At 34.2% G+C, this 17,255-nt stretch overlaps 1 protein-coding gene across 1 annotated transcript in view; it reads left to right on the forward strand.

Annotated features, from left to right (window-relative positions):
- The window catches only part of LOC149075432 (protein turtle-like), a 590,018-nt gene that overhangs the window by 188,162 nt on the left and 384,601 nt on the right, over window positions 1–17,255 (forward strand). Inside the window, exon 3 of the mRNA XM_089242766.1 lies at window positions 10,827–11,125. Within this exon, the coding sequence (XP_089098892.1) occupies window positions 11,068–11,125 (58 nt within the window). The 5' untranslated portion in view covers window positions 10,827–11,067. The remainder of the gene's footprint in view (window positions 1–10,826; window positions 11,126–17,255) is intronic.

The following is a 17,255-nucleotide window of genomic DNA, read 5'->3' on the forward strand; positions in this document are numbered from 1 at the left end:
TTTTGAAAGTATGTAGTTATACAGTGTGTACAGCAGTGTTTCCCAACCCTTTTAATGAAGTGGACTCCCTTTAGTGAGATCAAGGCACTCCCTGTAGTGAAAATCAATTTCCACGTTGCCTACCCATGAAATCCAAAATGACTACATTTGGCATATTTTTTATGAACATCATTTTTCAGCGACCTCGGTGGGCAATTTTTCTGTTGTGGCCTTTGTGTTTGCATTTGTATTTTTGCTCTAAATTTCAATTATAAAGTTGTTGCTCTGTCATTCCTGAGGCAAAAAGAGAAAAAAATCCGTGTTCCTAAGTGCAATGTTTGTTGAAATATTTCAATTCAAAAATTAGAGAAAAGTTGAGAAATAACAACCTAAACTAATGGACAATTCTTCTTTCTCTCATTCATTCTGTACTTTTCCAACTTTTAACTGATTATTGAATTGAAACATCTTAGCGAATATTGTATTTAGAAATATTGATTTTTTTTGCCTCAGAAAACACAGAGCAATAATTTCCTAATTAGATATTAGAAAATAGAGAAACCGTATAAAAAGATGTAGATTTTTTTTATTTCATTGCCAACTTTCTTTCTTTGAAACCTAACCCAACTCAGGTTTATCATATTCTAGGGGCGATATGATAACACAGTCTGAATGCGTATGTAGAGTTGTGTTTGATTTTTCAGTGCCGCCATCTATACTTCAGAAGTGCAGTGAGTGATGTGTATGATTGAATTTGTGCTGTTTGTAGGTCTGCTGCTCTCTGTGGTGAGACTTTTTAAAGAAGAGATCGGCTCGCATTCGCGCCTCGAAGTTGGGATCCACAGAAAACCAACTTCAGCCGACCACCACGTGGTGACGGTGGGGTTTTCATGACCAGCTGCAGTTTCATTGTCAAAAGTGGTGAAGAAGGATTTTTACCACATTTTGAGTTTTTTTTTTTTTTTTTCAATTATAGCCTCATGTCTACGACGAATGGTTGACGGGATAAAGGCTGAAATAGTATTTATAGGATATAACGGTCTATTTGGGAAGATTTCAATTCGAAATAAAGATTTTTAGGTCTACAATGTCAACATATGCGAGGGAGAGAGAGATAAAAAATAATTCTTACTGCCATGTTTAATAAATAAAAATTCTATCCAGAAATATGAAGGATAGATTTTTCTGAGCGTCGTTTCTTATTCTTTTTTTCTCATCTCGGAGCCCGATTTCACTACTGATATTATTTTCTTTATATATATATATATATATATATATATATATTTCGCCTTCATCTTTCTTAGAGGTTCGTTGCTAACTCCCGTCACATTCTGACATAAGGATGAAAATTGATTTATCCCATGGGTTTAATAAATTAACAATCACTGACATTAGGTAGATGTATGAGAAATGTGCTCCAAGATAGAAAAGAAAAAGTAAATGTGTTGCGAGGGAATAAAAAAAAATATGTTGAAGAACAGAAAAAATGAGGATGGAGATGCTTTTTTACTTACAGGTGTATGGAAAAGATTCGCAACGAATTTTTCCATATAAATTGCATTTAATATATTCGAAAAATATCTGAATTGCCCGATTATTTTTGTGTTCTTTTTGTGCAAGCATCAACTTCATTGCTTTTCGAGATTTATTTTCTCATTCCGACTCTTTGAAAAAGATGATGACTGATATTAAATATGTTTTTATTACTCATAATCTTCAAATCATAATCTTTCAATGAAATTTGTATCTAACATCACGAAAATAACATTGTAGAAAATTACATATGTATTTGTGATAATTTCAAAATTTTTTATTTTTTTTCCTTGAGAATTTCGAAATTATTGATCATTCGTTTCGGTAAGACACATCTATTTTATGATATTGGTTCTTCAAAAAATTCATAAACGCCTACATATCTGAAACAAAAATCAACAAAACAATGTGTTCTATACATTAGAATTTTACACTCGATACAAAACAGTCAATTATTTTTCTGGGTATGAATATAATTATTTCTTTGTTGACACGTTTCACTCCTTTTTGATTAATATTCTTATTATGAAACTAATTGTTAATTAACATTCTTATTATGATACTAATTACAGGTAATCACTTGGTTTTAGAATCAACTTTCCAATTTTCCCGAGATAGTTTACGTGTAGTTTTTTTTATAGTTATCATTTTCATACTACCTTTCAAAAAATGTTGATATAAATATAATAGATGAACACACACAATTTAATGATGAATACACTTAATTATCAGAGGATAATATCTTATTGCGCCTCCGCGCCTTCAATTTGGATGTAATATATGGTTTATTCCGTGTAATTAATCGAAACGGGCTTTATTCACATTATTAGAATTAGCTGTGATTTGATACACAGAAAAATAAATATCATATCACAAGCGATAAAAATGGAAAAAAAATCAGACTTCTTAAAGATTGAAAAAAATATCAAGGTGACCTCAGACTTTTTTTTTCATTTTTAATTTCTATTTTTTCTCATTTTTTCTTTTTTTAATTATAGCATTTTATCCATTTTTATTTTTTACTATTTCCTAGTTTTTTATTTGAACAACCTTACATTGGACACAACAGATCGTACTTTAATTTATGATTTTCTATGTAGCATCAATCGTCTTCCACATGGTGGGAAAAAGTCCGTGGAAAAAAACCGGAAGAATAACCAACATAAAAAACGGTTTGCAGGGTTAGCATCGCTAGATCACGGGAATTTTTGACAGGAAAAACAAGAGCCGATAGGTGGCGCTGGTACGAGCGACTTCGGTGGAAATATGTAAATGAGACGGTTATAAGAACTTGCGCTCCTAATCCAGAACCAGTCCACTATTGTAAACCGTGTATGTGGACCTGCTGCAGTCTGCCGTTGCTGGATTTGTGACTCACCTGCAATGTTTTATCTCCTGCGGTGTTGGACATGTGGAACACATACTGCTGTAATAAACAATTTGGAGGCATTCTGTTCGTTATTTGATCTTTTCTTTGACGTGTGGACGTCAGCGCACCTATTGGCTGTTTTTGAGGGTTTTTTCCCTGTTTTAAAAAGTTCCCGTGACCTGGCTATGCTAACCCAGCAAACCATTTTTTATTTCGGTTATTTTCGGTTTCTACGCACTTTTTGCCCACCCTGTATGTAAAATTTCATCGCCGCATTCTTTTGTATAGGCTTCGGTCAAATACTATTTTATTAATAAATAAATATATATTACATTTTCCATATTTTGCGTTTTATTATTTGCTATTTTTTCATTTATAGTATTTTCTACATTTTTTCGTTTTAGCATCTTCATGTTCTTTATTTTCAGTATTTTCCACTTTTGCAATTCTACCATTTTTTGTATTTCAGGATTTTCTACTGTTTCCATTTTTATTTAAGTATTTTCTACTTTTTTAGAATTTTTAAATGCTTTTCCTTTTTAATTTTATTCTTTGAGTATTATTATTTTTTCAATTTTGCTTATTTTAGTAATTTTCAACTTGAACTACTTTAGTTTTTTCCACTTTTTTTTTCATGTCAGCATTTTTTTTTTTTTTTTTTTGGTTTTTAGCATTTGTGAATTACATTGACTTGGTCGAGGGAGTGCAGAGAAGAGCCACGTGGGCACATGATGACACACGGGACTTGAGTTATGAAGGAATACTTGATTTCATGAAAATGTTTATGTTGTAAGAGTCCAGGTGTGTGTGTGTGTGACGGGGCAGATATGATTGAAGTGCTAAACATTTTCAATGGAATGGATAGGATAGGCCATGAATTATTAATACACCGTAAATCACAAGAGAACAGTATCGATTGGTAAGGGACAACTCTAGGTTATGGTGTGGCGGATAAGTTTTCTGTAACAGGGTTTTTAATAAATGAAATTGCTTATGTCGGGTGAAAAATTTTAACACAATTAACACGTTCAAAAAGAAATACGATATACTTATTGAGAAGCTATCCATACTTCGATAAGACAACCATATGGATATTTGTTATATTTGTTATGAGCATTGTATTACATTTTAGCATGTATAATACATAGTCTTCAGTCTTTATGATTGCATTTATAATTGGGTTTCTGTACTTTATAAATATATGGCATCTATATTTGTTATGAGCATCTTTTTCTCAGCCACCTCGTTGGCCATTTTGCCTGTTGTGACCTTGTACTGGTATTTGTATAATTTGAAAAAGAAAGGAAAAGAACATTTCAGACCAGATTCATTATTTTTCTAATTTATCAATTCTTTCGTAACATTGATCGGTGAAAACTTTATACATTATAAAATTCAAAGTAAATTTTTTTAACTTACAACGAAACCATGTCAGATGAGAATTGAAGTTTCTTAGAAATTAATTACCATTTTTCCGTTCCATGGAACCTCTTTCACTCGTAATTAGATAATTATTAAGAATTTGAATGATTGATGATATCATTTTTGTTCCGGCTGATTAGTTAAAAATTAACTCGGAATCTTTCCCGGATACAGAGACGAAATAACAAAGAAACGTTTCTTTCTTCCCCTTTCCTTAATCCTTTATCATCCCATCAACGCTCCGATAGCCAATGAAAAATGCAATTTGTTCGGTATCTTTTAAAGGATAAATTCAATGGTTAAATCACATCAATAATTAACCGAAACGCTGCAATCTTTAAGAGGGACCATCTGAGAATTTAATTACCTTGAATGTCAAAGATCTCAGTTCCGTGGTTTGAATAATAATCAAGTTTTAATGAGAGTAATTTTACATTGATTTTAACTTTTTTTTTCTAAACTAAGTATCTGTAGCAATGCCATTACATAGTAACATGAATTTTCTCTTTATATCATTGGAAGAGATCGGTAGCACGTGACCAGTATCAGAAGCATTCAGCATTATATGACTTTTACGATAGCGTTTTTAATTCTGGATTGCTACATTTTAGAGGTATATGACATCCATATTTGTAATGGACATCTTTTTCTCAACAACCTCGTTGGGCATATTGGCTGATGCGGCCATGTATTTCTATTAATATTTGCATTATTTTTAATAATCTGCCATGATAGGAATATACATTTATACATATGAGGATTTAAAACAATCTCAGTGGGAAGTAATAGGCACCTTTATCACATTCTAAAAAATGGCATAATACATTTTTAATCCTTTTTGTCAAAAAGAAAACTTATATTAATACGATGCGGTAGTTTTAATAAACCGAATTGAATGAATTCACCTACCCAATATTGTCTGACGACCCGCCTCTACAGGCAATACGGCAAAGTGTGTAACGATCTCAGTTACATGACGATATAAAACAAATTACATTCCCGACAATAAAAAAAAACATACAAAACTTCAAAGAAAAAACAAAAGCATAGACTAAATTTGCAAATTAAAACACAAAAGCATGGAGATATAGAAATGGAAATTAAAATTCTTCAAAACATAAAATACATAAAAAAAGAAAAATCGCAAAATATATAAAATTAACAAACACACAAATAAACATTTAAGACAGAAATGCAATTTGAAAAGAAAACTAAGCATAAAAACTTGTAATATAAAGTGAAAAAGAGAAAAGCAAATATATGAATATGAAATTGATAAATCGAAGACTAAATTCTGAGTATGTGCAATGCTGTACTGACACACTCCTCCTTATAATAGATAAATCCGATTATACTAATGTAAAATTCATCTGTTTAGAACATGACGATGGTCTGCGAGGTTTACATGGCCGCAATTCTGAAATGAATACGTCTTGTGGTAAAAATTATTAAGTAAGAAGAGCGAAGTATTTTGTTTGATAAGTAGTGATTATATGATTGATGTTTCTTAAAATATACATAGCGTAAAAACCTGTTTTGAACACGTTCAATTTTAACTATATTAAATAAGAAATGTGGATTCCAAATTATGCTACAGTATTCCAAAACAGATCGAACATAGGAATTGAAAAGTAACAGAATAGTTTCAACATTGACGTTGAACAACATTTGGGCAACGTGATAAGTATGGTGGCAAAGCCCTGATCTTCATTCATTCATCACGAGTCGAAACTCAAATCTGTTTCTTAAATGTATCGTAATTTATTAATATATAAGGTTAATAAAAATATTACATTTGATTAATGAAAACCTCCAAGGGGACACCTAGGTCCCATACTGGTTGTTACAATGAAGTTTATTTATAAACACTACAATATTAACAATATAAAATATAGTTACAGTGTTTAGTAATTTTAAGGAGGGGAAAAAAATTATGATAAAATGAAAAAAATCAAAATATACGCACACACACAGATATAATACATAAGTCATATATAAAATACAATAATGATGCAACGGGCAGGGGGTGCTTTATTACTTATATAAAAAAAATCTATAAATCAACATGAGTTTATAAAATATTATTTTAAATAGTACAACAGCAAAGGGAATTTTTAATGAGAAATTCATCAGTTAGAGTATTAAGTCAATCTGTAGCAAAGAAGGGAGTGTGAATTTGAGGACGAAATCAAAAGTAGTTTTCAATATTGACTATTTGAAATAATTATTGTTTAAGAAGTTTTTTGAAAATCGAAAATGTGGATGGATGTATAAGATCATTTGAAAGGCAATTTATAACATAGAATATAAATATATAAATCAGGGAAGGTTAAGAATTTTGTGCTCTTATCGTTATTTTCTGTGTGATTGTGGGTTTACGGTGTAGGAAATTATTTCTCAATACCGGGGTCGGATATTCACTTGATTCCACCGGCCCGCAAGAATTAAAATGTTGAACACTGGTCAATACAAAACCTATTCCCTTATATCATTAATTTGTTTTTTGTTGTTGTTTTTTTGCTACGTGTACTTGTTGACATTGAGAACATTTTACAAGAAATTATAACAAAAATACGATTTAGAAAAATGAATAAAGTAAGATCTGAAAAATGATAATATTAAAGAGGAGGATACAAGATGGAAATTTTTTGCTGTCCCCTTGACAAAAAAAATAAAATTAAAATTTTAGTCTTTTAATTATATTCGAAGGAATTCATCCATTAATATTTGAATGAAAATTTGCAGATGAATCAGTGATTTAAAATTTTCAATTTTCTGCCACATTTCTACCAGCCCAAAATAAACGCGAATTCGTCCCTGATTTTTCAAAATTATATACAAGACTTTTTCTTTTCTAATGAAGATATTTTTATGAATTTTTTACCAAAATGTCACCGGATGAATTGGTAAGAGTACTAATTTCCCTAATTCATATTTTTTTTTTTATCGGCGACCGTTCAAATTACTTTAATCATATATTTACGGAATTTTCACTATCATCGCTGAACTTCCTGTTTCACGGATTTGAATAAAAAACACTCAATATAAGCGCTTGAAATTTTATTTGTTTCAGTTACGTCACGTCAATCGGTTATGATGTCCTATTCCAATGACGTATTTGCATTGAAGTACCATATTCGAAGGAAAATCAAACAAGTCATGCCGTTAGAAGGGGACAAAAACTGTCTAAAACTTTCAATCTGTTTTTAACACCAGCGGGAATATTAGTAATTGCCATCACACAGACCATCGAAAAAACAAATAAATAGAAAAAACCGATTTGCAGGTCTGCAAGAAATATAAAAAAACAGGAGAGATAATTTGAAACCGACCATAAAAAAGTAATAAATAGGAGAAATAGTTTGAGGACAAGCAAACAAATGAATGAATAAGAAAAGTAATATATGAATAGGAAAAAAATAATAGGGATATGAGGAATAAAAAGTAATAAATAAAAGGAATAAATATTAGGAATGCTTTGAAATAAATAATAGGAATGCTTTAAAATAAATAATAGGAGAAATGATTTGAGCATAGCAAAGGAGAGACAAAATTTGCTTACACAGGCAAACAAATGAATAAATAAGAAAAGTAATAAATACATAGAAGAAATAATTTGCGTTCCGGCAAAATATTAAATAAGTAGGTGAAATTATTTCAGTCTTTCAAAAAATGAGTAGGAGAAATAATTCGCAGAACCCTGGTGGCTAAAACAGAAGCAAGTGCATATATATACCACAATGCCGTCGAATTCCATTTTAACGAATACCGTTATAGCGAGTGTCTCGTTTTAACGAAAACTTATCTAATTCCCCCAGATAAGTCTACATAGAAACAATGTAAAAATCTGAAATTCATTTGTAACGAAATTTCGTTATAACTGACTTCTCTGGTCTCTTGGAGTTATAAGGGCTCGACTCATTATATTAATTAAATCTAAGATATTATAGCTGCTATATGAATTGCGTTGATGGAAATCTCTCGCAGACTGCTATTCGCTGACCAGCGGCTGAAGAGCGCTGGTCTAAAACTTTAGGACTCTTAGAAGCGTGTTTGAACCTTGTAGTTTCTGTAAATGGTTTCCGGTGGAAATGTGATTCCGATTGCCAACGGATTTTCTCTCACACCCGTACCGGCAATTATTTCTTTTCATTTAAATATCGAACACCAATGCACTTTACGAATTCGTGAATCATATCGTACTTGGAAGCCGGATCGCATCAAAAGAAAATTTCGCACACATTACCAGAGAAAACGCTGACCTTGACGCCAACATTCCTCGGATCCCGATTAGTCCACGTCGACGCGTTTCCATAAATCGAAAATAATGTACGCGAATACGTAACATGCGTTCCCTTTCCCCCGTCCCGACATTCCTGCGAATCATCCCGCCATCACACACACACAGCCTCCCAACTTCTCTTACCATTATCCCAAAATGGAAAGGAAAGAGCGAAAACGTTGATCTTCGATCACAATGCCAGGAATTCTAAAACACGTGGCGGGATATGTAATGCCCTGCCGTCAGGAATGCATGACATTGTCCCCCCCACCCTCCCGAAACCCTCCACGGGATCATACAGTTTCCGTCTCGTACACAACCACCTCTATCCTAACCTTTAAACGTTCTGTACCAAAACCAACCTCGATTTCCCGTCACCCAATCGATGCTTTTAAAGCACGTCGAACAGATTGCGATTTCCGCGAAAACTCTAATGCCCTTTTCCCTCGGCCGGGAGGTCTATTATAACCGGATCAATAGCGTGATCTTCGTGACGTTGAAAGTTTTAGCTCTGTGGCCCCCGTGCCCCCCCCCCCCGTCTCCTAACCACTCTCTATCTTTTACCGTTCGAATGGCCATGAGGTTGCGCCAATGACCGGTGATTTTCCAGGAGTCTTTTCCTAGTCTAAAACGACAAATTTAATTCTCGGAGGGGAGTCGGCCGTGTGCATAATTAAAATCTCCTCCTACTTTGATAGGCTTTAACTGCAAATTACTATCAGTTCTCATCTGCACGGAAACGTCGTAAACATGGTGGGTGAAGGGGCTCTCGCTCATTTTATGAAAGTGAAAGTGAGCGAGTGCATTGTGTGCGTGCATTTTCTGCGGTAAGAGAGAGAAAGTGGATTGGATGGATGTTGTTGAATCCTTGGTCCCGTTTCCTGTGTCTTTTCCCATTTTCCCATACCCTCTCATTTCAGCTCGTTTGCATAAGATCGAGGGGGTGGGGGTGGTAAGTGGTAGGAAATCGAGTGGTGGGAGGTGGGCAAGAGAGGGTCTAATTAAGAAATTAGCAAACCTCGCAGTTTTAATCGCAGTTTCTCTCGTCTGGAACGGCGAACACCTTAGAATAAATTTGAATGCTTCAGATAGTCTCGCTGCCATTTTATAGCCGTGTAATGAAGATGTGACCGAGATCCTGGGAATTCCTAGAGAAATATTTTATTGGGGATGTTTAGAGCTTATGTTTTAATCGTCGTGATAATTGGAGCATTCGTATTACATATAGCGAAAGACCGGATAAGGTAACTGTGCGTGATTCAAGTTGAGTGAATTCTGTCGGGTGCGTGGAATAAAATTCTGTCAATTAACTTTGATTCTGATACTTATAAATATACACAGTGTCTTTCCAATTTTACACGACAAATAAGAACGTATTTAAGTTGGTATGAATTTAGTAACATGACCTCATGCTAATATGATTTGTCTACAACTGAAAAATTATCTCTAATTGAATTTTTTTTACTGTTCGGTTACCGATATACCGTATTTACTCGCTAGGATGATTACGCTTATAAGACGAGGTATGGTTTTAGAGATCAAAGTTTATTCACGGGTAATAGCATAAGATTTTTTGGGAGAGACGATGTAAATGTAAGCTGACGTAAGTGACGTATCGTATAAAGGAGTTCTGAATAAATTCTGGGGGGTGCTCAGAATGGTGTTACGAAAAACTGTGCACCCCTACTTCACTCCCTGATCTAACGCCACTGTCGGGATTCCTGTGTCTGGATCAAGGACCCCGAATCAAACAGGAAGGCCCCAAAAGTATTGAAAACTTTCATAAATTTTGAAATTGTGTTTTCCATAAAATCTGAATTTTTATTAATTCCGTAAAAATTTCTATCACATTAATTTTGGATAATTTCATTCATCAGTTTTCGATTATTTTACTCCCTGATTCTGTTCACAATTTCTTCATCAACAATGTATAAAGTATACTTCCAATGAATATCGAATTATCATTTTCAATCCATAAAATTTACCCGTATTTAATTATTTCTGAAATTAATTCTCACTCGTTTTTTTTTCTTTTCTCAGTATTTTTGTGACTTTTTTCCGTTTAGGTCTTCGCTCGTGCATATAGGACGACGTAAGTATTTGAAACATTGAAAATTGAATGAAAACCTCGTCCTACACGCGAGTAAATACGATATTTCGATAATAATTTATTTTTGTGTTTTAAATAAATTGTTTAATATCCACAAAAATTTAGGAATTTGTTTTTCTTATATTTTACAGGTAAATTGCGAGGTTTTCTTGAATAACAACGCTGCTAATTGGGCGAAGAAAAAGAAAAAATGCGAAATTCCCGGTCAAAACTGCCATGTCAAAGATTGACAGACTATGATAGCATTATCAGTGAACTGATTCGTTTCCTCCGTGAGCTTCACTCCAGGATTTCATTGAAAGATTGTGCTGTGCAAGTACTGTGAAAAATAGTACTTTTTTTAACCTTATGACACTTTGAAAATAAAAGAGGATGGGAATTACTCGGCAATTCATCCTCCTTCTGCTCCTTTTCCAGAGGAAAATAATAGGTACGTTTTCTTTCATAATAGTTATTTCATTATTCACATAATAATAAAATACTCAAAATATATGTGAACAATGTAGCGGTTACCAATGTCGTCTACATTATACGGTATTCAACTACTAACGGCTTGGAAAGGTCCGCTGTATCCTCTTTTATCGTACTATTGTATAGTACACTTATGACATATATATATATATATATATATACGACGCCATGAATACGCTCCTGAACCGTTGTTTCATCTCCAGGTTGCTTCTATAAGCAACAGCCGGTGCTTATATAATGTGTTTCCTAGTATTTTTTTCAGTGATAACGTTTCAAATTATTATTAATATTAATTATGATTAGAATCATGATTTACTGATTTATTTTAATCGTATTTATTGATAAAGGCCTCCTCAGCAATTACAACACTCCCAAGCGAAGCGATACTTTGGTGGTCTCTCTCACATGGTATAAACACGACACACAGCGCAACACATTTTAAATACTGAGAATATACCGGATTTTAGATACTTAAATACTAGTACAGTGAAAAAAATCTAGAACCAGATATTTTTACTTAACATGACCTCCATGCCATAACTAGATGGGACCCCGCTTTGTGACTACTCTACGACTCCAAAGACATGGGCAACAAAACTTTTAGTTTGAATAACGTATGGATTTTATTGAATTTCTATGGTACTTATTAGAGCTTATTAAAAATATGTCATTATCAAAGAACTTATACATTACCAATATCTTTCCTCACTATGTTTCAATTAGTTTCGGTCTCCGTCCTTCACACCATCTATGAGTGTGATTCACGCATCGCATATAGTTCGGTTTTGATTGATGTACATTCGCTGAGGCGACGTAAAAATCCTTGAAATTCACAAATAATTTATAAACATCAAAATATGTTCGACTTGTTCAAACGAGAACGATTAATCTTGATATTTAGGGCATGTGTGTCCCGACCACATGAATGAAAACTCCATTTTCGAGTTGAAGTATTGAAAGGAAGTTTTAAAAGAGGGGGAAGGGGGGTCGACGGGAGGCTTCAACAAAAATAAGCAAGTACTCGGTGTAACAAGCATGTAACTTTGCATTGTTGAATGTCATTAGTGCATTTCCGTGTACGTACGGCATCATTCGAGGAGGTCTCCTAGAGGAAACCATTAATGGAACTTTTCTCCTGTTGTTGCTTCCCTTTGCTAATCGCATACGATGATGATGATGACGTTTAGACGGTCTACCGAGCAATGAATCATGAGATCATCTTGTGACCGTGACTCAACTGTAGACGTCACATGTTTGTTATGCGTTTGTTATATACTTATTAATCTAAAAGCAAAGCGATTATAGAGAGGAATGGTGTTAGAGAAAAGATGAAACTGCAGTTGAGTTGAGTTGTTGCCACTCTACGTCCGTGTTCTCGTTTAGATGAGCTTGAAGAGTTTCTTCTCACGCGAACTCCCTCTTTCTCTCTCTCTTTCTTAGAACTATTTATTCCCTGCAGTGTTCCCATGGAATGAACGTAGGAAAACTTTCAGAGTTTACAACACAAATGCTGCTCTCTCTGTCCCTCCAAATAACTTTGGGAGACCTTATATTATACTTGTACTCCACTGCTGATACTCTGCGAGAGAAAGAGAGAGATAGTTCTTTGAAGAATTCTTTTGGTTTTTCTTCCCATTGCTTTTAAGAGAAATCATGTTTTAGCTAATATGAAGTGTAGTCATATGAATGCATTCATGTTTTATGAAAAATATATGAGGAAAAAGATTCATCAATAGTGACATTTCTACATTACTGGAGTAGAGAACTTTTGAGATTTTAAATCGGTGTCATCATTGGACATGAATATGGAATGATCTAAGAAAATGGTATTTTACACACATTACGAAAAAAAAATCTAATTTCCCGAAAAAAAAAAAAATTTACAGAGAGGGTCGAGGCTAAATATAATTAATTAATCAATGGCCCCATTTCACATAACACAAAAACTATGGTGCGATTCTTTTGGAAAATCAATATATATATATATATATATATTCGAAACTTACGAATTACTAGTTGAAGAACAAAATTTTCAAGATTTGAAATCGATGTCAATATTGAGATCTGAGAAATGTTTCTTTTATCCAAAGCGTAGAGGAAGGGAGGAGGTGAATAAATTAAGATAAATAATAGCTACTTAATGCTTTTCTAGAAGCAAACTCATTTTAATCATATCGCCATATATTCATCCTTTACAAACCGTACATAGCTTCGGTTTACCGCAATAAAAGCCAATTCACTGAGAGTTTACAAACGAATCAGTAGGTGTGTCAAATTATCAATTATTGAAAGACCCAAACGTGCATTTTATGAGATTTCAGTGCAGGTTTCTCTTCGGGTGCTACCACTACTTAACCGTAGTGGGATTAAGGAACTCTATTCGTCATCAATCTTTTAAAGACGAAACAGGAAACGAATAGATATCCTAATGACTGAAATTTCAATGTTGCAAGGCCTGTTACTCTCTGTGGCGAGTTGTTTTTCTTTTTCCAAGATATTATTTTAGAAACATATTCATATGGTCAACCATAGGGAATGAAAAGGGACCTTAGACACCATAAGGAACGGGCACAAACACAAGTGTCACGAGAGACAAATTTCCCAATGAAGTTGCTGAATAGAAAGAAATACAGAAACAAAATGGTTGAAACACCATTTCGTCATTCATAATGTGTTGCACTAATCATTTGCGGCATCCTTGCCCATGTAAGATGGTTGGTATTAACGATTCACCCCTGAAGTTTTCAATTTTCTGGAGAAAAATTTAGATAACAATGTCGCTGTTCAAAATTTGGATGAAGATGCTGTATTATACCGCATTCATAACATTTCAATTCGTGCAATTTTTATTTTCCAAGTCAACTCGAAGAAATTTGTATACAATAAAATTCGCTTTGCAGAAAACTTCGGTAAACTCCATTCTACGATTGTGGCATGTGTTTGCGACTGAAAATAGAAATGTCAGAAATACTTTTAATGTTATCTCCATTTATCCATCCACACTTGCTTTTGTCACGGCACCATCTGAGAGTGAAATTTTGAACTAGTGACAGGGAAAATTCCTAAATACATTTTGTAGCCGTAGCTATGATTTTCGTGAGAGGGCGCAAACATAATTTTACTGCCCTATCACAGTAAATTCCACTGACTTTTATAACGGGGTTTTTCGTCCCACCTCAAATATGTCACCACTTAAATTTTGCAGCCCTGACAATAGCCCATACCCCCCCCCCCAGTTCTAACCTGGCCTGTCCCAAAGATTTGCTACCAGAACTACTTCTAACACTAACCCTTTTCCACATAATTCTTTTTAAATGTCATTAGCTCATTTCAAGAAACTCTCTGTATGACACGACTGAACTTTATGGGCATTTCACCAACTTTTACAGGTTCGATTTTATTCCGAAGCTTTCGTATATATTCCCGATTTCCGAACTCATATTTGAGCCTCACCGACAGAATTTTCTTTTCTGGAACTTGACTGATGCCAGAGACAAGAGGAGATGGAAGGGAAAGAGAGAAAACTCCCCTCTACTCTCTTCTCACATTACAAGCAAATGTGAGTATGAAAAGAAGTACCCCATACCTTCAAGCTTAGACCATTGGAATCCCCCGAGCTCGGATGGAACATTCTTTGTCCCACGCTCTACTTAGCAGGGAATTTTCTCATTAAATGGGAACGTAGCGGGGAAGCGATGACGGATGGGGATCAAGAACTTGAGGATATCCGATGTGTCGCATGTTAGACATTGAGCCCAGACCAAATCCCTCTTTTCAACGCGACCGATGCCTTCGGATCGGTTGTGATCAGGGTGTAGAACTCTTGTACGGTATTCTCCCTCAAAGATAGGAGACAACTGCCCCCATTATATTGCCAGCTGGTCTTCAAGGTGGATTTTAGGTGTTCGTAGGCGATTTACCCATTGCATTTATGATGCCCACAGCAAGGGGACGCGCTCGTGAATTGTTGAGGTTCGATAACAATTTATTTTCACAAAGAATACTTTTCCTGTGTATTGAAAATATTAGAAAACTTGCAGTAACATAAATTATTTTTCTACCATGTTTCTGTGCGAAATAACAAAACTCATATCGATTGTACCCACATCATCGCTACCGCCGTATTTCCTAGCCTATCCGCGCATCGCATGCATCTGAGCGCAACACTTTGGCCCTATAAGCGGCACAACAGAAACCACCTAACCACCTTGAAAATACTATATCTTCGATAATGAAGTAGCTTTTCTTTAGTTTTTCAGGTGCAAACTATGGGATATAGTGAAAAATATTTCCTAAGAAATCAGCTTTACAAAATAGCTGGACTTGTCAGTGCTAAATAAAGAGGCGAGATATCTCGTCAATGCCGCTTAAAAGGTGAAACCTTTCAGGACCATAAGGATTTATGAAATAACATAAAATATTCATGTGCTGAAATGAGTTCAATACTTATATATTTAACATAAAACATCATAAACCACGCGTTTTTTTCTTTTTAATATTTTGCAACTTTTTTTATAGGTAATGGCAACATATCATTTCCAGTAATCACACACGATCTGAAATATACACCTATAACATATCGTCCCCTTTCATGCTAGAAGCAGGAATGTGCAAAATTTTCACTTTTTTTCTATCAGCTGGTTGGATCTCTTATTTTGCTATCCAAGTTTTGCCTTAAACGAGAATGTGTATCATAATTTAGGAAAATGAGAGAGTACAATTTCATGGGAGGAGTAAATATTCAAACGTCATTTCTCACGTCCAAAGACATTGCACTTTCTTGCTTTTAGTATGAAGGAAAATATACAATATACATCTTATGTATAGCATGTTTATTTAGTTATTATTTAAGCATCTAATTTCAATTATGAAATTGATTTTTCAGCACGCGCGCGCGCGCGCGTGTGTGTGTGTTCTCTATAAAAATCTACAATTTTTAGCCGGTCTTCTCCACATACTGTATATATTATAAACAAGACCCGACTTGAACGGCAGGTGACTAAGAGTTTTCCAGAGCTGGACAAATGCCCGAAATGGACGAAAATAATGTTGGGCAACAACAATGACTTTTGTAATGTTTTCTTGCGTTAACGTGGTTCCCAAACAATGAATTTTAGGCATGTTTAGCCTTTTAAAATGGTTTGTCACTTCTGTTATGCTCCCAGCATATGGAGGAAAATGCCGGGTACTTTTGCTAGATGGTGAGATTTTTATAGTTGGTTTTAGTACGAAAGTGCTTCGAGATGAATTCATTGCACGTATGCTTTGGTTTTAATTATATGATGGCGTATTTTTATAAACTGATGGTAAAACTACATTTTCCGGATATTATTTCGATATTCACACTCATTTATCTAGTCATGCACTTTCAATTGTCAAAAGAATTTCACTAGTTTTTGCAACTACTCTCCTCCCTGTCTCAGCTTTCCTCACATTATAAATATCTGTTTTTTTCTCTCTTTTTTGTAGTTTCTTTTGGATATTGTAAAATATGTTTAATTCAATTGTAAAATTCAACTTGTACAATTTTGTCATAACAGACTGGAAACAAATGAATTATGCTATGTTAAGTTACGACGGGGCGGCATTTAGCCTAAAAAATATCCAGCAAAGGAAATTAAGAGGTTTACCAGTGATGCAAAAAAAAAAAAAAAACCAACTAACTAGTTAATCAGTTACAGAATTTCACAATACACCCAAAAACATGAAGGTGCTATTATATTTAGAAAAATAAATACAGATTTTAAGTTTTGACGTCTTATCAGTGTATATTACTGTCTGAAGTATTAATGTTCGTCGACGAGTATTAGTAGTAGTAGTACTGGATTTGCATGTCTGGACACGTGATACTAATGTCTGGAACAAAATTTGAGCGACAGATAAAAAGTTTTATTCTTCCAAATGCAGCTAAAACATTCAAATGATGTAAAGAAGAAATGGAATCTCAATTCCGAAAGGTTCAGAAAGAGAAAAGCTTTTCCGTCGGCACCGACATAGGAACATCCATTTCTGAAACAGAAAAGTAAAAAGGAAATATACATCGGATTCTTCTCATTCTAATTTCATAGAGAATCTCTTTCTGGCGACCC

The sequence above is a fragment of the Pholcus phalangioides genome, unplaced genomic scaffold, assembly GCF_987345545.1.
Source record: "Pholcus phalangioides strain wild (caught in Gottingen) unplaced genomic scaffold, Ppha-v1.0 ptg000015l_1, whole genome shotgun sequence".
NCBI classification, from domain to species: Eukaryota; Metazoa; Arthropoda; class Arachnida; order Araneae; family Pholcidae; genus Pholcus; species Pholcus phalangioides.